This window comes from Bufo bufo, chromosome 2 (genome assembly GCF_905171765.1).
Source record: "Bufo bufo chromosome 2, aBufBuf1.1, whole genome shotgun sequence".
In the NCBI taxonomy this organism is placed as follows: Eukaryota; Metazoa; Chordata; class Amphibia; order Anura; family Bufonidae; genus Bufo; species Bufo bufo.
In genome coordinates, this window is record NC_053390.1 from 508,533,278 (window position 1) to 508,559,648 (window position 26,371).

General features: G+C 47.6%; 1 protein-coding gene across 1 annotated transcript in view; it reads right to left on the reverse strand.

Annotated features, from left to right (window-relative positions):
- Nucleotides 1–20,311, reverse strand: part of POLR2B (RNA polymerase II subunit B) — a 45,831-nt gene extending 25,520 nt beyond the window's left edge. The window contains exons 1-10 of the mRNA XM_040417865.1: nt 20,164–20,311; nt 20,000–20,072; nt 18,003–18,153; nt 16,104–16,216; nt 15,154–15,373; nt 12,331–12,489; nt 2,810–2,974; nt 1,382–1,578; nt 1,165–1,284; nt 898–1,084 (exon numbers count right to left, since the gene is read on the reverse strand). Of these exons, the coding sequence (XP_040273799.1) occupies nt 898–1,084; nt 1,165–1,284; nt 1,382–1,578; nt 2,810–2,974; nt 12,331–12,489; nt 15,154–15,373; nt 16,104–16,216; nt 18,003–18,153; nt 20,000–20,072; nt 20,164–20,182 (1,404 nt within the window). The 5' untranslated portion in view covers nt 20,183–20,311. The remainder of the gene's footprint in view (nt 1–897; nt 1,085–1,164; nt 1,285–1,381; nt 1,579–2,809; nt 2,975–12,330; nt 12,490–15,153; nt 15,374–16,103; nt 16,217–18,002; nt 18,154–19,999; nt 20,073–20,163) is intronic.
- Between the last annotated feature and the right edge of the window lie 6,060 nt (nt 20,312–26,371).

Consider the following 26,371-nt stretch of genomic DNA (forward strand, 5'->3'; position numbering starts at 1 on the left):
TAAAACAGGGCACACCTACTGTACAATGCTAGCAGTGTAAGGTTCTTTAAGAGAAAAGCTCTTGCATTGTTTGCCCAGTCACAGCCCCCTTGCTATAGTTGTATAGGGTAACTAATGGATATTGTCCACTGTGGTCCTTTGTTTTGAGATGTACGGCCATAACTTTCATGGTGGCATTGTGTACCCTGGCATGGTAAGATCCATCAAATGTATCATCAGTAAACACACCAGTGAGAACACAGTCTCAACACAAAACACCTGTTCTTAGGCTGTATGATCTTTAATTTTTATCTCCAAGGTAAAAAGGGAACTTCTGCCAGAAAAGGGTGTTATTTTTATTTTTTTACTCAATAGCCATAGAAACAAATTTGTAGAATTGTGGGCTGTTAAAAATTAAAATGCTAAATATTGTCATTCTGCAGAAGTCAGCTCGAAGAGATAAAACCTCTATACAAATAGATAATCCACTATTAGAAGCACGCAATTAGTAATAATTATTAAATTATTGGCACTAATGTCTGAGTTTAATAAGAATAATTCATATTTACATGCAAGTCCCTGACATGCGTGCTGGTGCTGTGCTCAGAAAATGGCCACTGATGAAGGATCTAGTCCATCAGCGGCCTCCATTCACATACTGGAGACAGGGGGAACTAGCATATGCGCAGTACATCCCCAGTGTAAATGAATGGAGGCCACTGATAGAACATGGCTGCTAATTGAGGATCCTGTCCAAGCGCAGCACTGGCACACAGGTCAGCGGACCTGCGTGTAAACATGAAGTACTCATATTAAACTATGGGACATCACTGCTGATGTTTGCACTTTAAGATTAAGAGTATTTTACATTAGAATGCAAGTTGTACCAAAACTCAAATACAAAAACTGCAGACTTACCTGAGATACACCAGCTCTAGCTTGATGAGCTTTCTTTTGGTCACCCCAATTACCAGTAGCTAGGGAGTATTTCAAACCATCTGAAATGATACGGGTCTTAATCGCCAACTCCAAATTAAAATCTTTTCCTCGGTCAATAAATTTCTGTGCATAAATCCTTACTTCTTTCAACAGGTTCTTAAACATTCTATGATAGAAAAAAAGTTATATTATGGAAGATTCAGAAAACACTAAGAGAGTTCTGTTAGAAAGCTACTAAAACCTTACCCCCTAAAGAGGAATGCTAGCAGAGGTCCTGCAAGATCCAGCCTCTTATTTCCATAATGATCTCTGTCATCTAGCTCTCTCCTTCCAAGAGCTGAAAGAAGCAGCCGATGAACCATGTATCTTAAATACAAACCATAAAAGATATTATGAAAGAAAGCACACAAACACTAGTAAGTAGTATACCAACACAATTTAATAATTCTTACTCAAACCTTACCCCAAAAAATAGGCTTTTTTGGTTTCACAGAAGTCACTGACACCAACATGTGGAAGCATTTCTTTCTGCAGAACTTCCTTGGCATATTTGATTCTTTTCTCTTTGGTGACACCAGGCTTAGCTCCTCTTGAACCAATGAAGTTCAGAGCCACATTCTGTTCTTGGATAACAAAGGCTTCATCGAGGGAAGGCTTAACCTATTACAACAAAAAAAGCCCTTAAAAAGGGAAGCTGAGAGAGATTCATCCTTCCCCACAACACAGGCAGGGTCCCTCATTACAAAATTGCTTTACTCTGAACTTCTGCACCTTTTAAAGAAAACAGGGAAGATAGCGTTCAGCTTGATTGACAAGTCTTTGCCTAGTTGTGGCAGGGAGAATCTAGCGGGATGTCTATAGTGCCAGATTCAGAGCAAGTCCTGGCTGCATGTAACAAGGCTTGTCAAGACTACATGAATTATTCAGCACGTTTTGGACACTCACACAAACACCCATGATGTCCACATATGCCAGAAGCTTGCATCTGCCATTTTAAAACAGCAAGTAAATAAACAAATTGGTACACATTATAATTATGATCCATGTTTGGAGGGGAAGGGGGTGTAAAATCGATTTGAACATACCATAAGGATACTGCCTTGGCGTGTTCACAGCTTTAAACCATTGGCTGCACGAACTGCAGCACTGCCTCCCATTGAAAACAATGGGAGGCAGACACCCCATGGCAAAATTTTGCGCCATGTGAACGCCCCCTTATAATAAAAAATAGTAACACCCTTCTTACTAATAACCTATTTATATAAATGGCATTAAATAAAAGTATATTTCATGATTTAACTGCTCTACTCACCCAGAGCATTTAACCTGATAATATAGTTCTCAGACTTTGAATGAAGGGGAGGTGTGCATGCTTGACCACTGCTCATGATTCACAGGGGTCCCAGTATTACGACCCCTACCAATCTAACAGTTGCATCTTATCTAGTGGATAAGGGATAACGTGCTTTAACCAGAATACCCCTTATTGAAAATACAATGTTACAGCGATAAGCATGGCATAATCTGGCCCTGAGAGCGTCAAAAAACAGAATATATAACTGCCTTAGGCCTCATGCATACGACCATTTTTTCGGGTCGGGTGCTGACCTATTCACTTTAACTGGGCCGCAAAAGATGCAGACAGCACTCCGTGTGCTGTCCGCATCCGTTGCTCTATTCAGAGGCCCTGCAAAAAATAAAAAATAATTTTTTTATATAGCATGTCCTATTCTTGTCCGTTTTGCGGACAATAGGCAGGTCTACAATGGGCCGCCCTATTCCGCAAATTGCAGAAGGCACACAGGCAGCTTCTGTTTTTTTGCAAAAAACAGCATGGTCGTGTGCATGTAGCCTTACATACAAGTCATAAAACTAAGAATATTCCATTTACCATTTCCATCATTTCAGGATCTTCAAAATCATAGATTATATGTTCCAGAATGTCTCTATCAGACACAAACCCCAAAGCTCGAAACACAATGATGATGGGCACTTCTTGTTTGATATAAGGCAACGTTGCAACAATACGTTGGCCAATGGCACTTTTCTTTGCACCCTAATGAAGACACAGACAAACCAACTTTCTTTTAGCAAAATTGTAGTAGAACAAATGTATCTCTAGTAATTTATACTTCAAGCAACATAATGGATTGGACATCCTAAAACAAAATGAAAAGTAATTCATATTTATAATTGAGGAACATGATGAAATAACAATCACAGCCAACCCATTTAATCTGAGAGCTAAGATTTTACTGGGGGAATGATGCTGCTCGTTTCCCCCTCCGGGCACCCAGTGTTACATGGCCTATATCCCAAATAGGAGCTCGAGCCCAGTAGATGCTATCAGAATTGTTCAGGCTGCAATAGTTTTCTGCACATCCACAGGTTGTCTTCCACTGCTGTGGGAAGAAAAATGGCAATTGCGGAGTACCGGACAAAGCTGGAGAAAGGTAAATCCCAGGGTCAGGCTGATTGCTATGCATGCCGCAAGAAACATTACTTTAGGATACATGTCCTTTAAACCTTTGGAAATGTTTCTTTAATATACTCACAAAGTTACCATCCTTGGTTGTGTTGCACTATGTCTTTTGCCATTACAGGGGTTGCCTCACCTCAGACATTGATGGCATATTGCTAGGATATGCCAACGTCAGATAAGTGTGGGTCACAGAGGTGGGACTCACAACCATCTCCAGAATGGGACCCTAAAGGAGAACGAGGGCAAGTGCGTCCACACTATTCACTTCTACAGGAGTTTTGAAAATAGCCGAGCGCCAGCTTGGCTATTTTTAGAAATCCCATAGGAGGTGAATGGATAGGTGGCCACGCATGCGCGGTGTGCTCTCCATTCACTTCTATGAGAGTTCCGGAAATAGCCAAGCATGCTGGCTTGGCTATTTCTGTAACTACTGAGGTCAATGGTAAGCAAACTGCATGCGCTGCGTGCTCTCGCTCACTTTGGATGTGCCGTTCTAGTAATAAGTACAGATAGAGATGGGACCAGATCTGACACTGGTGGCACAAAGCGTCTCAGATAACATAACCCCTTTAAAGGGGTTGTCTCATCATTGACAATGGGGGCATATCGCTAGGATATGCCCCTATTGTCTTATAGGTTCGGGTCCCACCGCTGGGACCCACGCCTATATCTGGAACAGAGCCCTGAAAGGCCACCACCAAGCCGGCTCCCCATAGAAGTGAATGGGGGCACATCGTGCATGACCGGCCACCGCTCCTATTCACTTCTATGGGCTCGATGGAAAAAGCCGAGCCAGCGCTTGGCCATTTCCCCCGGCCACATAGAATGTGAATAAAGGGCAGCTGCGCATGCACAGTGCGCCCTCCTTAGCTTACAGGACTCCGTTCTCTATATTTGTGTGGGTCGCAGCGGTGGGACCTGCACCTATAAGACAATGGGGGCATATCCTAGCGATATGCCCCCATTGTCTATGATGAGACAACCCCTTTAAGTTGTAGTATACAAGAAAAGGCTCAGATCAAATGCAAGTCATGTAAAACTACAGAGTCCAGCTCGGAGCTTGAGCACAGTGGTGCAGCACACAGGTGTTTCAAGGCACTGGATATCATTAACTTGGAAGACCAAGTTGGTGTGGAAATTTGGTGCAACAAGTGAAAACCATTCCACTTACTTCTTGGTGTTTAAAGGGGTTGTCTCACTTCAGTAAGGCCTCTTTCACACTACAGTATGGCTATTTCAGTGTTTTGCGGTCCTTTTTCACGGATTCGTTCCATTTTTTTTGTTTCCGTTCCGTTTTTTCTGTATGGCATATACAGTAATTACATAGAAAAAATTGGGTTGGGCATAACATTTTCAATAGATGGTTCCGCAAAAACGGAACTGATACGGAAGACATACGGATGCATTTCCGTATGTGTTCCGTTTTTTTTTGCGGACCCATTGACTTGAATGGAGCCACGGAATGTGATTTGTGGGCAATAATAGGACATGTTCTATCTTTCAACGGAACAGAAATACGGAAACGGAATGCATTCCGTTTTTTTGGCGGAACCATTGAAATGAATGGTTCCGTATACGGAACGCAAAAAAAAAAAACGGTAGTGTGAAAGAGGCCTAAGTGGCATTTATCATGTAGAGGAAGTTAATACAAGGCACTTACTAATATATTATCCATATTGCCTCATTTGCTGGATTAATTTTTCCATCACATTATACACTGCTCATTTCCATGGTTACAGACCACCCTGCAATCCATCAGTGGTGGTCGTGCTTGCACACTATAGGAGAAAGCACCAGCCTCTCTGGTGGCCGGGACCATGGGAGCTCACATAGGCTAGTGCTTTCTCCTATAGTGTGCAAGCCTGACCAGCACTGATGGATTGCAGGGTGGTCGTAACCATGGAAACAAGCAGTGTATATTGTAATGGAAAAAATTAATCCAGCCAGGAAAGGAAGCAATATGGATAATAACAATACATTAGTAAGTGGCTTGCATTAACCTTCTCTACATGATAAATGCCACTTACTAAAGTGAGACAACTGCTTTAAGGGAATCACCTTTCAATCTATCCTAGACTGTTTGAGGACTGGTGACTGGCTCATGCAGCTTTAAATCTACTCCCCTATTTTCCCAAGATGGCAGGACCATTGTACAAAACCACTTTTACCTTTTGTGTCACCCCTTTCCCCTCAGATTGTAAGCTCTTGTGAGCAGGGCCCTCATTCCTCCTGTTCTAATTATGGACTTGTCTGTTGCTATGTTATTTATGACTGTTTGTACATGAACGCCTGAACTGTAAAGCGCTGCAGAATATGTGGGTGCTATATAAAGATTATTATTGTTGTTGTTAGGACTGTTCAGTGGTAAAAAGGAGACTTTTGTATTACTTACCAGTAAAGTCTCTTTCTCGCTCTTCCTTGGGGGACACAGGAAACCATGGGTATAGCTCTGCTCCCTAGGAGGCGTGACACTAAGTGAAAGCTGTAAGCCCCTCCTCCATCAGCTATACCCCTCAGCCTGGAGAAGAGACTGCCAGTTGCGTGTCCAAGTAGTGAAAGATAACCACCAACCGGAAAAAGAACCGTCAAGCCCCAACGGGGGCAACCAAGCCGGAACCACAACTGTAAACCCAAATGAAGGGCGGGTGCTGTGTCCCCCAAGGAAGAGCGAGAAAGAGACTTTACTGGTAAGTAATACAAAAGTCTCCTTTTCTCGCCCATATTCCTTGGGGGACACAGGAAACCATGGGACGTTCCAGAGCAGTCCCAGAAGGGAGGGACCAGAACAAACTAGACCAACACCGGAGGCATTAATCAACTGCCGCCTGCAACACCAGACGGCCTAAAGCAGCGTCAGCCGACGCATGAGTATGCACCCTGTAGAACTTGGTGAAGGTGTGCAAGGAGGACCAAGTGGCCGCCTTGCAAATCTGCTCCGTAGAAGCCCGATTTCTCTGAGCCCAGGAAGCCCCGACCGCTCTAGTGGAATGAGCGGTAACACCGAGGGGCGGAACCTTGCCCTTGGCGAGATAAGCCTCAGAAACAGCCATCTTGACAAAACGGGCGATAGCAACTTTGGATGCCGCCAACCCTCTGCGCGACCCCTCCGGAACCACAAAGAGCGAGTCAGTACGCCTGAAAGAGCCGGTTACCTCCAGGTAAGCCTTGAGCGCCCTGACAACGTCCAGGCGATGAAGTTCCCTCTCCCTAGGGTGGGAAGGGGAAGGACACAAAGAGGGGAGAACGATGTCCTCGTTCAGATGAAAGGCGGAGACCACCTTAGGAAGGAAGGAAGGGACCGGACGAAGAACTACCTTGTCCTGGTGGAACACTAGGAAAGGTTCCAGACAGGAGAGTGCAGCCAATTCGGACACCCTCCGAAGAGAGGTGACTGCTACAAGGAAAATAACCTTGCAGGACAGAAGTCGCAAGGAAACCGTCCGCAGAGGCTCGAAAGGAGAAGCCTGGAGCGCTGAGAGAACCAGGTTCAGGTCCCAGGGCGGTACCGGAGGCCGGTACGGGGGAACCGCGTGAGCCACGCCCTGAAGGAAGGTCTTGACAGGACCAAGGGGGGCCAGTGGGCGCTGAAACAAAATGGACAGCGCAGACACCTGACCCTTCAAAGAACTAAGACCCAGACCTTGGGCAAGTCCGCTCTGCAGGAAGGACAAAACGGTGGGGAGAGAAAAGCGGAGCGGAGGAATCCCTAGATCGGCACAGAACCCCAAATAGGTCCTCCAGGTCCTATAATAGATCCTAGAAGAGGACGGCTTACGGGCGCGGATCATGGTGCGGACGACGTCCGCAGAAAAACCCCTACGTGTCAGGACGGTGGTCTCAACAACCACGCCGTCAAACGTAGGGACCTTAAACGCGGGTGGAAGATCGGTCCCTGAGAGAGAAGATCTTCCCTGGCGGGCAGCGGCCAGGGCGCGTCTGCCAGGAGCAGCATGAGGTCGGCATACCAAGACCGGCGGGGCCAGTCCGGAGCGACCAGAATCACCGAGACGCCTTCCGCCGCGATCTTCCGAAGGACCTTGGGCAGGAGTGGGATGGGAGGGAATATGTATGGACGCGCGAAGCCTCGCCAAGGAAGAACGAGGGCGTCGGCTCCGCAAGCTCCCGGATCCCTGGCCCTGGACAGATAGGCGGGGACCTTGTGATTGAACTTGGAGGCCATGAGGTCCACGTCCGGTATGCCCCAACGAAGGCAAATGGCCTCGAAAACCTCCGGGTGAAGAGACCACTCGCCGGGGTCGACAGTGGTGCGACTGAGGAAGTCCGCCGCCCAATTGTCCACCCCTGGAATAAAAATTGCCGATAGGGCCGGGACGTGGGCTTCCGCCCAACGGAGAATGCTGGAGACCTCCCTCATTGCAGCAGCGCTGCGAGTGCCCCCCTGGTGGTTTATGTACGCCACAGCCGTGGCGTTGTCCGATTGTACACGAACTGGATGACCCTTCAACAGATGAGTCCAGTGTCGTAGAGACAAAAGGGCCGCTCTCAGCTCCAGGACATTGATCGAGAGTTTGGACTCCGATGGAGACCAAATGCCCTGGACGGATCGGGGAGGAAACACGCCTCCCCAGCCCAAGAGACTGGCATCGGTTGTAACCACCAACCAGTTGAGTGGCAGAAAAGACCTGCCCAGAAGAGGGGACTGTAACCACCAGCGGAGAGATGACCTCACCGGAGGCGATAGATGGAAGGGATGATCCAGAGACTGCGGCGATTTGTCCCAGGAGGAGAGGATCGCCCGTTGGAGAGGGCGGGAGTGAAACTGCGCAAACGGGATCGCCTCGAAGCAGGCAACCATCTGCCCCAAGACCCGCATGCAGAAGCGGAAGGACGGTCGACGGTGGAGAAGGAGACCCCGAACCGCCCCACGGAGGATCAGACGTTTTTCCGAGGGAAGACGTACTTCCGCCGCTCCCGTGTCTAAAAGCATTCCCAGGAAGACCAGTTGTCTGGAGGGGGGAAGGGAGGACTTGGGGAAGTTGATGACCCAACCGAACCTCGTCAGAGTCTCTAGAGTGAGATCCACGCTGGCAACCGCTTGAGAAAGGGACGGAGCCTTGATGAGGATATCGTCCAAGTATGGTAGCAGAAAAACACCCCTGGAACGGAGTAAGGCCAAAACCGGGGCCAGGACCTTGGTGAACACCCGGGGGGCTGTTGCCAGCCCAAAGGGAAGGGCGACAAACTGGAAGTGGAGGTCCCCCACGGCGAATCGGAGGAAGCGATGGTGACACCGGGCTACCGGAACATGGAGGTAGGCATCCTGTATATCGATGGAAGACATGAAATCTCCCTGCTCCAGGGAAGCCACCGCGGAACGGAGGGACTCCATCCGAAACCGTCGAAGGAAGAGAAAACGGTTGAGCTTTTTGAGGTCCAAAATGGGCCGCACCGAACCTCCCTTCTTGGGAACAACAAAGAGGTTCGAATAGAACCCTTGGAACCTTTCCTCTAGAGGAACGGGGGTAATCACCCCTCTGTCCAGTAAGGCTTGAACAGCCGCGGAGAACGCAGCCGCGCTTTTCGGGTCCCGCGGGGGGCGGGAGCGAAAGAACCGATCTGGAGGGAAAGACGCAAATTCGATTTTGTATCCTGAGGACACAATTTCGAGAGCCCAGGCGTCGGAGATGTGAGCCATCCAGATGTCCCTGAAAAGGAGGAGCCGGCCCCCCACCCGGGTGGGTGGGGGCGCGCCTTCAGGCAGAGGATTGCTTTGCTGCGGGTGTGCGGGCAGCCTGCGGCCTGCGCCAGGAGGGCTGTGCCCGAAAAAACGGCTTCCTACGTTTATCCTGGGGAGGGGCCGAAGCGGCAGCTGCGGGGGGAGCCCCAGAGGTCCTGCGGGAGGACCGAAAACGAGACGCACCGGGGCGTCCGCGGGGGGCGCCCCTGGCTTGGGGTTGAGGGAGATGGGTGCTTTTACCACCCGTGGCCTCCGAAATAAGCTCGTCTAGGCGGACCCCGAAAAGGCGGGAACCCGCAAACGGTAGCCCCGCCAAGGAACGTTTGGAGGCAGCGTCCGCTTTCCAAACTTTCAGCCAGAGCTCCCTCCTGACGGAAACCGCCAGGGCGGAGGAGCGTGCAATAAGGGCTCCCGCATCAAGGGAGGCCTCACAAACAAAATTCCCGGCCCGAATAATAAGCTGGGCCAAGGAACGTAGGTCCTGGATGGGGACGTCCGAGTCCAACTCCTGTTCCAGCTGCGCACCCCAAGCAGAGATTGCTTTACCTGCCCAAGCAGAGGCAAAAACCGGTCTGAGAGCAGAACCGGAGGCAGCAAAAAAGCCCTTGGAAAGGGTCTCCATGCGACGGTCCTCCGCTGACTGAAGAGAGGACCCGTCGGGAACAGGGATGGCCGTGTTTTTTGACAGACGGGCCACAGGGGGGTCCACCTTGGGTGGGGACGACCAGGTGGCCACGACATCGGCTGGAAATGGATAGCAAATGTCCAGCTTCTTGGGATTGACAAAACGGGCGTCCGGGCGAGCCCAAGCCTTAGACACCACGGAGGAGAAATCAGAGTGGATTGGAAAGACTTTTGAGGCCTGCCTGGGTCTGATAAAGGAGACGCTAGCTGCGTCAGAGCTAGGGGGGTCATCCTGCACCTTAAAGGTGTCACGAATATCCGAGATGAGTTGACTCATCGCTGAGGCTAGCTTGGACGGCAGGGCCGAGTCCATTTCCAAATCTGAAACCGCCAATTCACCTTCAGAGAGCGAATCCTTTGGAGAGGAGAGGCTCGTCTGGGTGCGCACGCGTGGCGGGGAGAGGGAGGCATCCGAGGAGGAGGCTCGCTCTACTCTAAGACGCTTCTGAGAGTGCCTAGCTCGGGAGGGGTCACTAAGAGGGAGTGAACCCGCTGCAGCGGCAGAAGCGGTGGACCCGGAGGGCGCGACAGTAAAAGTAGCGTCCTGCGGGGTAGGTGGCCTGTCTATTAGGCGGCCCACAACATGAGTGAGGCTTTCCACGGCCTGGGACAGGGATCTAGCCCAGTCAGGCGGGTCAGAGGAAGCAGGGAGCGACACAGCGGGCGACTGAGGCTGCGGTGGAGCTCGGCATGCAGGACAGTGCGGATCAGACTGCCCCCGGGGAAAGGGTTCCCTACAAGCAGTACAGGCATGGTACCAAGGCTTGGCAGCTGCAGAAGGGTCTGACATGGTGGAAATGTTGCCTTATGGGAGACCCCAGGGCAAAAGGAACGGAGATTACACCCAACAACAGTACTGGCACGGAGAGGGTTAACAGTCCTACCAGACCCTGCAAGCGGCAGCAGCAAGGGAAGCAGACAGAAGGAGGCTGTGGAGGGGAGGCAGCCGGCACGGGGATGAACAGCTTCAGGATCGGACGTAGAGAGGATTCCACGCAGTATGCGATGTGGAGCCCGACGAAACCGGAAGTAGCGGAGCGCTATGAAGCTCCGCCCACCCCTCGCCGCGCTGAAGAGACGCAAAGCCGCGCGCGCGCGGCAAAATGATTTTAACCCCCAAGATTGGATGAGTGCCGGCCAGCTATGGCGCCTGTTCGTGCCAAGGAAAAACGGCCCCCAGCCTACAGCCGTTCCCTGAAGGGAACCTCCCTTCTATGAGTTCGTGCCCTGCCGCTAATAAAGTGGATTTTTGCCCTGACAAAGTCCCCCCCAAATGATACCCGGTAAGGTGCCGGTAAGATATGCCCATGGGGGGGGGGGGGGGGGGGGGGGGGGGGGGGGGGGCTCGATGTAGCAGCAGTGGGAAGGAAGGGGAGGCTGGAGCAGCCACTCTCACCATACGCTGTCTTCGCCCTCAATCCATCCAGCAGGGTCGCCCCTTCAGCTACTGGCACCGCAGTGGCAGGAAGCCGGGGGAGGGACTTGGCGTGCGGGCGACCCTTGAGCTGGCGGGACGCAGGGGAGCGAGGCTGCCCTGGTCCACCTTGTCTTCTGTGGGGGAGGCGGCAGTGCGGTATTACCGGCACTGGCGCAACTCAACCCCAGGAGAAACAGAGGGGTCTAATGCGCCTCTGTTGTCCCTGTAAGTAGAAAAAAATCGAATTAAAACAACAAATAACGCAAAAAATTAAAAATTATAGGAAAACAACCCTGCATAAGCAGGGGGTGTCTTGCCTCCTTGGACACTAAGCAAAAACTGGCAGTCTCTTCTCCAGGCTGAGGGGTATAGCTGATGGAGGAGGGGCTTACAGCTTTCACTTAGTGTCACGCCTCCTAGGGAGCAGAGCTATACCCATGGTTTCCTGTGTCCCCCAAGGAATATGGGCGAGAAAGATGTGTATATCAAACTGAGGTAGAGCAGCTATCAGCATTACGGGATATAAGGCTCACTGAACTTCACAAGCTTGCAATAATGCCAATACTGTTGAGCGAATCCAGCTTTGGCTCCTAGATTCGAAGTCTATTCACTCCAAACTTCGTTTTAATGCTGTATGAAGACCCGTCTCCGTATAGTATTTAAATGTATTGGCTCCGGTGAGGTGAAGTAAATTATCACTGAAGTCTAGCGAGACTGCAGTGAATAACTTGAACCAATTTTTAAACTTCAAAACCATTTTAAAACATGGATCCGAAGATGGCTTCGGTACAGAAGCAGACTTAGGAGCCATGTTTTAAAATGGTTTTGAAGCTTAAAAATCAAATCCCAAAGTTATTTTCCGGAGTCCTGCGAGACTTCAGTGATAATACACTTCGCCTCGCCGAAGCACATACATTTGAATGCTGTACGGAGACAAATCTCTGTTCAGCAGTCAAACAAATTGTTGACCAAAGCAACTTCGGATCTATGATCCGAAGCTCAGTTCGCTTGACACTAAATACCAACAGTTGGAGTTACTAGGTTCACAATATATCTGTAGTTTTGATAACCTAAGTCATTAGGGTTATTACAAAGCTAGACAAACTGAGTGAGAAATCAGATCCTCCATACCTGACCTCCTCTTGCCAACATGCTGACCCATATGGAACTTGTTGGTCTTGACGAATTCTCCAGACAAGACCTACATTCTGCAGTGTATGCATATTTTGAATCTTTCTTCGCAAACACATATACTGTGTTTGTTGCCATTTTTTCTTGTGCAATTAAGACCTAAATTAAGAGAAAGGAAGAGAGGTGTTGCCACATGAAAAAGTCTGGCAAGTGACCAGAGGAACTGCACACATACTGGGCGACACCTTCTGAAACTCTCAGCGACTTAAATGGAACATGTCAGTCTTTATTGGTTAGGGCACCATAAACACCAAGAGGCTCCCTTATTACAACGAGCTATGGGGTAAATTTATTAATACAGTCTAATATTTAGAGAGCATAAACTTAGAGGAGGTAGTCAGAAGATGCGCCAAAACCATTAAAGGGGTTCTCCGGGAATTAAAAAAATGAAAGTACTTTAGTATAAACATCTTCCCAAATACATTTCATTAGCTATAATGGTTCATTTTGTCTAGGGCAGGTGTCGGCAACCCGCGGCTCTTTTGAACCTTTGCCGCGGCTCCGGCATGGGCATGAGCTGTGTGTGCTGCATGAGCCGAGTGTATGCGGCGGCGGGGCAGGCACTGTGCGGCGGCGGCTGGGCAGGCACTGAGATGAGCGCTTCCATTGTGGAAGCAAAGCGCTCATCTCCATAGTGATCCTCAGGACAGCGATACAAACAGAAGGCTGTGCGGAGGAGCAGGGCAGGGAGGTGTGTCCCTTTCCTGTTCCTCTGATAGGCTGCCGGCAGCCTATCAGAGGCCGGCGCGATCACGTCATCGCGCCGCCTGAGCCGTACAGCGCTGGAGTCGGGACACAGGCCGGAAGAGGCCTGCATCGCATCGCTCCAAAGAGGTAAGTATAAGGCTCAGTTCACACCTGAGCGTTTTACAGCGCGTTCCTACGCGCTGTAAAACGCTCAACAAGGAGAAACCAATGCTTACCTATGGGAATGGTTCTCACCTGGGCGTTTTACAGCGCGTACGATCGCGCTGTAAAACGCCCGACGCTCACACAAGTACAGGAGCGTTTTTTTGGGCGCTTGTCCAGCGTTCCCGTACATAGACTTTCGGGAACGCGCGACACTGTGTGCACACTTGTCTCTGTATGCGCGCTTGTAAACGCCCGTACAATCGCGCATACAGAGCGCTCCTTTCAGAACGCTCAGGTGTGAACTGAGCCTTAGTGTTAATTTTTTATTTTTTTTTTAACTGGCAGTCTGGCACATGATTGGGGAATTTGGGGGGGCCCTGGAATTACTGCCACATGATGGGGGGGGGGGGGGGGGGGGGGGGTCTGGTTGGTATTACTACTGGCACATGATTGGGGGGGGGGGGGGTCTGGTATTACTACTGGCACATGATTGGGGGGGGGGGGGGGTCTGGTATTACTAATGGCACATGATTGGGGGGGGGGGTCTGGTATTACTACTGGCACATGATTGGGGGAGGGGGTCTGGTATTACTGGCACATGATTGGAGGGGGGTCTGGTATTTGTAAATTAAATATTTAAATTAGCTATTAATTTGCAAAAATATATATTTTACATTGTTAAGTGAAAAAGTCCTTTTTTTTCTTCAGATTGACAACTGACTGCACGATCCTGTATATAGCATTAAGGTAAGAAACAATATATGCAGTGTTATATTTGTTTTAAATGTCACAATGGTTTTGCGGCTCCCAGTTTTTTTTTCCCCTTCGGAAACGGGTCCAAGTGGCTCTTTATGTCTTAAAAGGTTGCAGACCCCTGGTCTAGGGAGCAATCATTAGGAGAAATAAAATGGCCAGCGTTCTATTAATGTACACAGAACCTAAGTTACTTTACAACATTGAGGTAAAGAGCTGCCCCATCCTCCTCTCTGCACTACTTGTCAAGGATTATGATCCTGAATACAGATAAGATCTTCAGCTGAATCTCTGTAGGAATTGAAATCATGAAGTACAGAGGACAGACAGGACCGACTGTGGTAATGGAGACTGCATACAAGAGCTGCTGCTCATTATCTATACCCCCACTATCCTCTCTGTACTTCATGTCTCCTAATAAACTCCATTCCTATAGAGATTCATCTGAAGATCATATTAAACTGTATTTAGGATCATAATCCCCGACAAGTAAGAGGAAGATGGTGCAGCTTTTTAACTTGTCCTCCTGTGTAGTTAGGACAGCAGCCATTTTATTTTCCCTAATTATTGCTCCCCGAACAAAACGAGCCTTAATAACTAATGAAAGGTATTTCATAATATATTTATAATGAAGCAATATTTAAGCATTTTCATAATTCCCGGAGAACCCCTTTAACAAAATGTGGCACACTTAGGCTACCTGCACACGACCGTGGTGTGTTTTGTGGTCCGCAAATCGCGGATGGTGCGGAACGGCACGGACACCCTTTAATAAAACTGCCTATTCTTGTCCGCAAAGCGCGGACAAGAATAAGACATGTTATAATTATTTTTTTGCGGGGCCACGGAACAGAGCAACGGATGCGGACAGCACATGGAGTGCTGTCTGCATCTTTTGCGGCCCCATTGAAGTGAATGGGTCCGCATCCGAGCCGCAAAAACTGCGGCTCGGATGCAGACCAAAACAACGGCCGTGTGCATGAGGCCTTAGATTAATAAATTACAGGGGTACGTGTCCACTGGACAGCTCCCTTCCCGATACTCCCTGCCCAGCTTGGCTGACTGACTTCTCTCCACGTACCCAGCGTAAAAAATATACATAAATGTTAGAGTGTACAATGATAATGACCACAGTGGCATAGAAAGAGATATAAGTACCTTCTCAGATCCATTGATAATAAAGTAACCCCCAGGATCCAGTGGGCATTCATTTAACTCACAAAGATCACGATCAGTGAGGCCATTTAAAAGACAGTATGTTGAACGCAACATTATTGGAATTTTCCCAATGAATGTCTTTTGATGCTGAGTTTGAATCTGTTCTTCCCCTTCTTTTACAACAGTTTTTGTAATATCAACATAAAGTGGGGCCGAATACCTGAAACATAATGAGAAAAATTATTGTGATGTACAAAGAAACAATAAAGGTAATTTATGACCAAATATACATCACTTTTTGGTGTATATTTGGCACATATTGTCACAAAGGTGATCTGTGGCAAAATTTGACTTCTTCCCCTTCTAAGCCACGTACGCCAATTCTAAAAGGAGGGGGGCCCCCCCCCGACGCGGGCGTGGAAGATGGCGGGCCGGCAGGCCAGTCTAATTTATCATTTTCTATGGCAGTTTTTGATCTGGTGTAGATTTAAGATTGTTGTGGGGAATGCGTTCAAGTTATATAGAGGCTGGCACCTCTACATAACTTATGCACATCACACGCCAGCGTAGGGGGATTAAGACTGGTGTCTAAAACGGTCTTAAATAATGACACCAAATATGTCTAGGGCTGGGCTAAAGCTACTGTTAAAGGTACTGTACATTTTACTTCTAAGCAAAGATCTAGTTTGAATTATGTGAGAAGCTTGACAATGAAATGACAAGACAATGAAATGAGTTGGCATATATTATTTATTCTGTGCAGCAACAACAGTGTTGTACAGAGATCACCACTCACATCAGTCATTTTCCCTAATTGTGATCACCATCTAATTTCCATTTATCACACTAGCCCAATGCTTTTGAACAGGAGAAAAACCCACATCTCTGCACTTTCGTCACACTATTAGTTTTCCTATTGCAGGTAATAAACTGAAAGCAAATAATCTTACGTTAGATTTCTAAGTCTGGCTTCATTTGGCATCATTGGTGAGGGAGCACCATCTCTTTCCCAGTGTGTTGGTTTAGACAGGTAGATTTGCTCAAACTTTAGTAAGTATCTTGGCTGTAAAAATCATTCCAAAAGTCAAGACATAAATGAAGTGGATCACAAACAAAACAAATAAGATAATGCTTAAAGGGTTTATTTTAAATTCTGATTTTTATTTTTTATCCCTGGGTAGCCTATAAAGTTCTCTGGAATGATCATATTTAAGAGATGTACCTTTCCAATAATAACTGTGTAAAGGGGTTATCCGACCCTTTGTAACTGATGAACTGTCTTCTGGCTAGGTCATCCGCATCCGATTGGTGGGGGTCTCGCTACTTACTTTAGGTTAGTGACATCATGACTAGGGATCGACCGATATTGATTTTTCAGGGCCGATACCGATAATTTATACTGATATTCTGGGAATTTTCATTTTTAAAAAAAAAAAAAATTCCTACACATCTGCTGAAAAATTAATATGTTTATTGTTAACGTGTAGGTTTTTTTTTGTAAATCTTTCTTTTTCATTTATACTTAATATTTTTTTACACTATTAGCCCCCTTAGGGACTAGAACCCTTGTCCTATTCACCCCGATAGATCTCTATCAGGGTGAATAGGAGCTCACACTGTCCCTGCTGCTCTGTGCTTTGTGCACACAGCAGCATGGAGCTTACCATGGCAGCCAGGGCTTCAATAGCATCCTGGCTGCCATGGTAACCGATCGGAGCCCCAGGATTACACTACTGGGGGGGCTTACTGCGCCACCAATGTTTTTAATACTGGGGGGCTTGGAGGGGCACACTGCGCCATCAATGAAGAGAAATCTCTCATTCATTCATATACAGGAGGCGGGAGCTGGCTGCAGAATCACATAGCCGGCTCCCGACCTCTATGAGCGGTAGCTGCGATCCGCGGCACCTGAGGGGTTAACTACCGCAGATCGCAGCTATTGCTCATAGAGGTCGGGAGCCGGCTATGTGATTCTGCAGCCAGCTCCCGCCTCCTGTATATGAATGAATGAATGAATGAATGAGAGATTTCTCTTCATTGGTGGCACAGTGGCCATAACCCCTCCCCTTCTCTTGTCCTCCTTCCTCTCATTGGCGTCAGCGGCAGCAGCACAGGGGGAGGGAGACACTGCTTCCTTCTCCCCTGTGCTGCTGAGGGAACACAGATCACGCTGTCAGCAGTGCGATCTGTGTTCCCAATACGTTATCGGAATATCTGCAAAATAGATGCCGATACCGGTCAAAATACTGAATATCGGCCGATAATATCGGTAAAACCGATAATCAGTCGATCCCTAATCATGACCATGGGTCATGTGGCCTAGGTGCATCTCAGCCCACTTCACGTGACCGATTGTCACGACATCACTGGCCTAGAGTAAGCAGCGAGAAGGCCACAGTGACGGGGACTTCTAAAACAGCCGACTAGTGGGGGATCCAGGTGTCAGATCCCCACCAGATATTGATGACCTATCCAGAGGACAGTTCAGTTACAAAGGGAAACCCCTTTAAACCAAGTTATTATTGCAAAGCTACGTAATTGAAATATGATCATTCCACAAAACTTTATAGGCCACGAAGAGACAAAAAAAAATTTAAAATAAAAATCTTGCAGAATTTAAAGACTTTACTTTATCATAAAATATCAAAAATTTAAGTTGATTTGACCATTTCATCAGGCATTTTTGGGCACTTCACACTACATTTTATGCAATCTTGTGGTGCCATTAGAAAGTGCTAATTGTCCCACAAAAAACAAGCTCTCATACAGCTATGTGAATAGGGGGGGAAGAGTTATGGCTTTTGCAAGGCTGGGGGTAAAAAACTAAAAATGAAAAAACTGAAACCTACCGGTTCTTCTACTTCTCCTGTGGCGTGTTGAGCTTCCGCCTGCAGATCTATCGGTGGGGCATCCTCCACTATTCTCTGCACTGACATTTGAATGAACTCATCAAATGAATCAAGCTGCTGACGTACCAAACCCTTCTCGTCAAAATAAGAGCTAAATGGACATGAAAGACAAAAAATGTATAAGAAAAAATTTTTTATGAGTTAACACGTCATGCAACTAGTGCTCCAGTGGTTCCTAAGCTGAAAAATTAGGAGCCAATCACACTACCAGAAAAAAAAATAAAAAAGAAACAACACCACTTTGAAAAAAATCTGATTGAGCTGAGATTGCCAAGTATAAACTGCCAATGATCACACAATGAAGGTGGTTGCAACCTTTATTTTGGGTTCTGCAGCAGGGGATATGTTGAGGCAGGATCACATTAATCTCCCTTTTCTGCGATACAGGCTGCTACTCAGACATGGTAAGTCATACAGATGATGGATATCTTGCTATGGTATGTCATTCCATACTCAACTTGGACCTGTAGTTCAGCATAGGTGGTTGTTGACTGCTGTGCATCTGAGATCAGTGATCAGTCGCCCATCCATTCTCGATGGAGGAGAGATCTGGTGATCGAGCTGGCAAGGCAAGCTACTGGATACAATGTGGTGTAGTGTAGTTATCTTGTTGGAACACCCCGTTCCCTAACTCAGTCAAAAAAGGCAGTACGACTGGGCCCACTATGTCCTAGACATTCCAGAGGCTGGCCAATGTTCCCTCCACAAATAACAGATGGGTACGGCTATGGCACCTCACATCATGACACCTGGTGTCAGTCCTATTTGAATCTGCACTATGCCTGGTGGCCCTCCTGCAAACTGACATGGTCAACTTTAGTACCAATGCAGAACCTGTGCATAGCAGATAGAGCTGGGTAATGCAGTGGAAGCAGTCTGCTACACAATGGATGGAGCTGTGTAGAGCTGGCTCTACTTTTAAACAGCTGATCGCGCAAGGTTTCAGAACACCATCATTCAGATATTGATAGCCTATCCTGAGTTTAAATGGGTTTTCCAGGATCCTGATATAGATTACTTATCCTCAGAATAGGTAATTACCAAAAAGTGACGGTCTGACAACCTGCACCATCACCGATTGGCCGTTTCCTGCAGCTTCCAGTGCTGGAACGACTGAATGGAACAGGAAGCAGAGCTCCGTTGAAAGTGTAGTGGCCGCGCTGGGTTACTGTAGCTCAGCTCCCATTCAACATGGCTACTACACTTTGGACAGAGCTCTGCTTCCTGTTCCATTCACAGTGGTAGTTCTGGGGCGGCAGGGAACAGCTGATCAGCAGGTGTATGGGGTGTCAGACCCTCACCGATCAGATATTAATGACTTATCCTGAGGATAGCGCATCAGTATCAGGAGCCTGGAAGACCCCTTTAAGCCTTCAATATAAGAGTACCATAAAACCCTTTTGATAGGCTGTCAGGGAGCCGAACACTGACCGGCATAACAGACTGTAATACAGTAGTACTGCAGAGTACTATAGAAGTCTGATCACATACCATAGTGGTGGGGAGACACAAATTAAATGTTTTTACTCTGCAAAACATATGGTTCATATTTTTATTATGCACTTCTATAGCACTGGTAATTTCCCCAGCACTTTACAGACATCAGCACCCAGTGGGGCTCACATTCTAAGTTCCTTATCAGTATGTCTTTGGAGTGTGGGAGCAAACCCGAGTACCCGGAGGAAACCCACACAAACACGGGGAGAACATACATCTCCATGCAGATGTTGTCCTTGGTCGGATTCAAACCCAGGACCCCAGCACTGACCACTGAGCCACCGTAATATTACTGCCCGAAGAGACAAAACTCCACAAGAAGTAATCCCACATAAAAGGGACTAGAAACCACTTATTATATGCACCCACAATGGTACAACTTGTCCCTGGAGATGGAAGTAAACAGATTCTCCAGAAAGAAAGCCTGGGTTTCTACTCACCTTATAACGATCCAGCATGCTTCCTGCCATAAGTCAGGAGTGATCTCATCATCATCCTCATCATACTGCATATCTAACAAGGAAAATAATGTCTCAGAGTCAGCACAAACGACTAAATGATCCACACACATCACCACTGCACTCTGCCCCCGGCAGCCGCCTACCTTCATCCACGTCGTACATGATGGCTGTTCACTGGGGAGCCGAAAACCTGAAGAAATACAAAGACAACACACAAGAAACACCAGAGCCGCCAACACTGGGTAAAGAAGTGACGAAACGTTCGTTTCCGCTTCCGGGTCTATGAAGCGCTGACCAGCGTTTAACCCGGAACACAAAATAAATGCAATCACACATGCGAAGTACTTGGGAAAACTGATGACGTCACGACAACAAGATCTGACTCTATGGTTCCTGGCCAGTGGAAGGCCGCCTAGCGCAGAATAGGAAAGCCTCCATTGAGTGCACTCTAGTGGTCAGATCCGGTATTCACCCGTGAAAAATAATAATAATAAATTGAGTTTCTTCCCAAAGGTCAGGCTAGAGTTACGAAACTCATACCCTCCAAGATGAAAACTAAAAAAAAAAAGTTACATCAGGATCATCCCCCTATCTGTGTGCTCTACTGCTCAGCTCAGCAGGTGCAATGTCGTTACCACATTGCACCTACTGCTGGGGAGAGCATGATGTTAGTTCATCAGGAAACAGGGCTGAGTTCGTATTAATGTTTATATTTTATTAACACCACAGGGGCTACAGTAGGGGGGCACTGAGGGGCCAGCACTATTGCAAGGAGGTAGCTTCACTATTGTAAGGTGGGCTCTAAGGTGGCAGCACTACTGTAGGGGGGACTTAGTCGCCAGCACTCTTGTAAGGGAGGCAATAAGGGGGGCTTAACAATACTGTAAGCAACTTTACTCATGTAAGGATGGCACTAAGTGGGTGGCACTACTGTAAGGGAGGCACTAAGGGGCCAGTACTATTGTAAGGGGAGCACTAAAGGGGCACAACTACTGCGTGGGGGCATGACTGCTGTTTCGGGGCACAGAGATGTTCGACTGTGTGAGGGCACTAAGGAGGCATCTCTACTGTAAAGGGGGCACTAAGGAAGCATTCCACTGTGAAAGGGGCACTAAGGGCAGTAACTGCCATGTGGGGGCACTAAGGGAGCACAACAACCGTGTGTGGACACTAAGGGGTTATCTCTACTGTTAAAGGGGCACTAAGGGGGTATTAACTACTGTGTGGGGCACTAAGGGAGTATTACTTTTTTCTGGGTCACTAAGGGAGTATTACTTCTGTGTATGGGCACTAAGGGGGCACCTCAACTGTGAAGGAGGCACTAAGGGGGAATAACTACTGTGTGGGGGGCACTAAGGGATCATTCTACTGTGTGAGGGCACTAAGGAGGCATCTCTACTGTAAAGGGGGCACTAAGGAAGCATTCCACTGTGAAAGGGGCACTAAGGGGCAGTAATTGCCGTGTGGGGGCACTAAGGGAGCACAACTACAGGGAGTGCAGAATTATTAGGCAAATGAGTATTTTGACCACATCATCCTCTTTATGCATGTTGTCTTACTCCAAGCTGTATAGGCTCGAAAGCCTACTACCAATTAAGCATATTAGGTGATGTGCATCTCTGTAATGAGAAGGGGTGTGGTCTAATGACATCAACACCCTATATTAGGTGTGCATAATTATTAGGCAACTTCCTTTCCTTTGGCAAAATGGGTCAAAAGAAAACTTGACAGGCTCAGAAAAGTCAAAAATAGTGAGATATCTTGCAGAGGGATGCAGCACTCTTAAAATTGCAAAGCTTCTGAAGCGTGATCATCGAACAATCAAGCGTTTCATTCAAAATAGTCAACAGGGTCGCAAGAAGCGTGTGGAAAAACCAAGGCGCAAAATAACTGCCCATGAACTGAGAAAAGTCAAGCGTGCAGCTGCCAAGATGCCACTTGCCACCAGTTTAGCCATATTTCAGAGCTGCAACATCACTGGAGTGCCCAAAAGCACAAGGTGTGCAATACTTAGAGACATGGCCAAGGTAAGAAAGGCTGAAAGACGACCACCACTGAACAAGACACACAAGCTGAAACGTCAAGACTGGGCCAAGAAATATCTCAAGACTGATTTTTCTAAGGTTTTATGGACTGATGAAATGAGAGTGAGTCTTGATGGGCCAGATGAATGGGCCCGTGGCTGGATTGGTAAAGGGCAGAGAGCTCCAGTCCGACTCAGACGCCAGCAAGGTGGAGGTGGAGTACTGGTTTGGGCTGGTATCATCAAAGATGAGCTTGTGGGGCCTTTTCGGGTTGAGGATGGAGTCAAGCTCAACTCCCATTCCTACTGCCAGTTTCTGGAAGACACCTTCTTCAAGCAGTGGTACAGGAAGAAGTCTGCATCCTTCAAGAAAAACATGATTTTCATGCTGGACAATGCTCCATCACACGCGTCCAAGTACTCCACAGCGTGGCTGGCAAGAAAGGGTATAAAAGAAGAAAATCTAATGACATGGCCTCCTTGTTCACCTGATCTGAACCCCATTGAGAACCTGTGGTCCATCATCAAATGTGAGATTTACAAGGAGGGAAAACAGTACACCTCTCTGAACAGTGTCTGGGAGGCTGTGGTTGCTGCTGCACGCAATGTTGATGGTGAACAGATCAAAACACTGACAGAATCCATGGATGGCAGGCTTTTGAGTGTCCTTGCAAAGAAAGGTGGCTATATTGGTCACTGATTTGTTTTGTTTTTGAATGTCAGAAATGTATATTTGTGAATGTTGAGATGTTATATTGGTTTCACTGGTAAAAATAAATAATTGAAATGGGTATATATTTGTTTTTTGTTAAGTTGCCTAATAATTATGCACAGTAATAGTCACCTGCACACACAGATATCCCCCTAAAATAGCTAAAACTAAAAACAAACTAAAAACTACTTCCAAAAATATTCAGCTTTGATATTAATGAGTTTTTTGGGTTCATTGAGAACATGGTTGTTGTTCAATAATAAAATTAATCCTCAAAAATACAACTTGCCTAATAATTCTGCACTCCCTGTACTGTGTGTGGACACTAAGGGGTTATCTCTACTGTTAAAGGGGCACTAAGGGGGGAATAACTACTGTGTGGGGCACTAAGGGAGTATTACTTTTTTCTGGGGCTCTAAGGGAGTATTGCAGTGCGCCAGTCCTGCAGGGTGAGCGAATATGAGGTCACAGGGGTAGTTAACAAACCTAGGGTTGCTCTTGGTACTCACAGTTTTTATTTACCCTGGGCAGGCGTACAGCAGTGATGGAGAGGCTGGCACATGAATCCTCTGGGGCACTCTCTGTGTATAGGGACCAGGCCAGGTGGTAGGTGAGGTGCCCTGGGTGTTGGAAGTTTAATGTGCCGGTGGCAAGATCCCTTATAGTTCGTGACGCCAGTGCCGGTAACGGTGGCACACCGATTTGTTGTAGGAATAATTGAGGTACACAAAGTTGCAGTGAACCAGAACTTCTTTTTACTGAACAGTTCAACTATTTACAGGTTTCGGTTAGTTCCACATGTACAATGTTGGTCACAGGCAGGCTTCACATAAGTGGCAGGCAAAGTCTTTGCAAGTTACTCAGAGGGAATAACACTTACAGATCAGGCTGTATTTTCCTCAGATCCTGTCTGGCTTTCTCCCAGGCCCGTGTGCCCTATAGCTGGCTTTATCCTTGGGTAGGGAAACCTTCCTCTGGTGTGAATCCACTTGCTGTAAATATCCTTCTGCCCTTCAGCTTTCTACTTAGCTGGATAAAAGTGGCTCTGCTCTGTACTTTGTAAAGTGCTAGATATCTTTAGGAGGCAACTTCTTCTCCTGGGTGCAAGCTAGGAACCTGGGCTATCTAGCTGCATGTCAGAAGCTGCTCTTCAGCTAACCTCTGGTTAAAGTGCACAATGGCTTCTGACCACACACTCCCTCTCTCTGGGCTGGACCTTACTATATATACTAGGGGGTTCCCTAGCTCCCTCTACTGCCTAGGAGGAGGAACTACACCCCTAACAGGCCTGGTACACAGGAGATAACATTAAATTATACATTACAATGCAATATAAAATACCATAACCATGTTCTACAGGAGGTGAACAACGTGACCCAATTGACCCTTGAGGAGTGCCCACCCTTACATAGTGGGACACTACAGTATTACGACTGTGTATGGGCACTAAGGGGGCACCTCAACTGTGAAGGAGACACTAAGGGGAAATAACTACTGTGTGGGGGCACTAAGGAAGCAAAACTACTGTGTATGGACACTAAGGGGGCACCTCTACTGTGAAGGAGGCATTAAGGGGGAATAACAACTATGTGACGGCCCTAAGAAGGCATCTCTACTGTGAAGGTGGCACTAAGGGAGAAATCCACTGTATAAGGGGCACAAAGGGGGAATAACTACTGTGCGGTGGAACTAGGGGGGCATCTTTACTGTGAATGAGACACTAAAGAAGCATTCTAATGTGTGGGGCACTAAAGGGGCATCTCTACTATGAAGGGGTACTAAAGAGGAATAACTACTGTGTGGGGCACTAAGGGGGCACACAGGGCCCAGGCAGTGTACTGTAAAGTAAAATCTTCTTCCTGTCCAGCACTAGTAAACATATTATTTTCATATTTTGTACAAGACTGGGTGGCGGGTTGTTTGGTGAACGTGGTCAGTCTTAACTAGATTTGTGGCATCCAAAAATTTGCTATGGGGCCCAGACTTTTGTAGTTACATTCCATGAGATTGCCAGGTACAGTGCTCTGCTAGCTTCATCAGTCCCATAGAGATGAACAGAGCAGTGGTACACATTGCCGACCATTTAAACATAGGTGGGGGTCCATGCAGGTCGACCACCTCTGATCTAACAGTTAACTGTAGTGTCCCTTTAAAGGAGTTGTCTCTGTTCAGCAAGTAGAATTTATCATGTAGAGAAAGTTAATACAAGGCACTTACTAATGTACTGTGATTGTTCATATTATTTCCTTTGCTGACTGGATTCATTTTTCCATCACATTATACATTCCTCGTTTCCATGGTTACCACCACCCTGTAATCCATTAGTGGTGGTCTTGTTTGCACACAACAGGAAAAAGCGCCAGCCTCTTTGGTGGCCCGGACCATGGAACCGCACTTTTGCTAGTGCTTTTTCTTATAGTGTGGAAGCACGGCCACTGCTGCTCAATTGCAAGAGTGTCGCAACCATGAAGATAGGCAGTGTATAATGTGATGAAAAATGAATCCAGCCAGCAAAGGAGGCAATATGGACAATCACAATACATTAGTAAGTGCCTTGTATTAAAGGGGTTATCCGAGGCTGGAAATGGACCCCTATATGCCCGGGCCCCCACACGGATTGTACTTACCTGGCTCCCCTCTCACTGTGCTGCTCCTGGTCTCCGCACTGCCGCAGCTGCCTATCCCCATGCGCGGATGAAAGCATTCAGTCTCTTGGGGAAGGCAGCCAATGGCAGACAGGGATGAGCCTCCCTAGCATCACCTGCGATGCTAGGGCGGCAGTGCAGGGGACCAGGAGCAGCGCAGGGAGCCAGGTAAGTAGAATCAGTGTGAGGGGCTCTGGCGTATGGGGGAAACTTCCAGCCGCGGATAACCCCATTAACTTCCTCTACATAATAAATGCTATTTGCTGAAGTGAGACAACCCATTTAAGTCACAAACTGTACAAGATAGTTACCATTTTGAATAACATTTTTATGTTATTCTTTTTTTCTTTATCTTTTACTTGTTTTTACCAATTTTAACTCCTTAACCCCTGCCTTTAGCAGAAGTCTAATCAGCACCATGGACAGCCTCTGATCAGCACCATGGACAGCCGGACGCCTGTGAAGGCGTCCGGTTGCCATGGTAACCATCACTTGCTGCCACAGCAGAGCAGTGGGTGATGGGGAGGGAGGGGGGCCCCTTCCCTCTCCCATCGGGGGCTGAAAATGCACAGCAGCCCCCGATGGGAGAGGGAGCTCCCTCCCTGTTAACCTCTTCCATACAGTGGTCCGCGGCATGGAAAGGGTTAAACGCCTGACATCTGTGCTGACACTCTGCAAACCGCTCGGCCATCCTGAGAGAGGGGGCGGGCGGATGATCGCCCCCCCCCCCCCAGCACCACCCTGATGATCGCGGCCCTCCCGCATGCACTGCCGCACCACCCCACCCCCCGCTGCGCCCGCCGGCACATAAGACAGGTCCGAGCAGCGGTGATCGGAAATACATAGGACGTACCTGTACGCCCTATGTCCGGAACAGGTTAAGGTTATTAAAGGTAAGGTCATTTTTTTATATAATGACCTCCAATTTCTGACTATGCTTCTCCCTTGCTATTGCTCTGAGGACATGACTT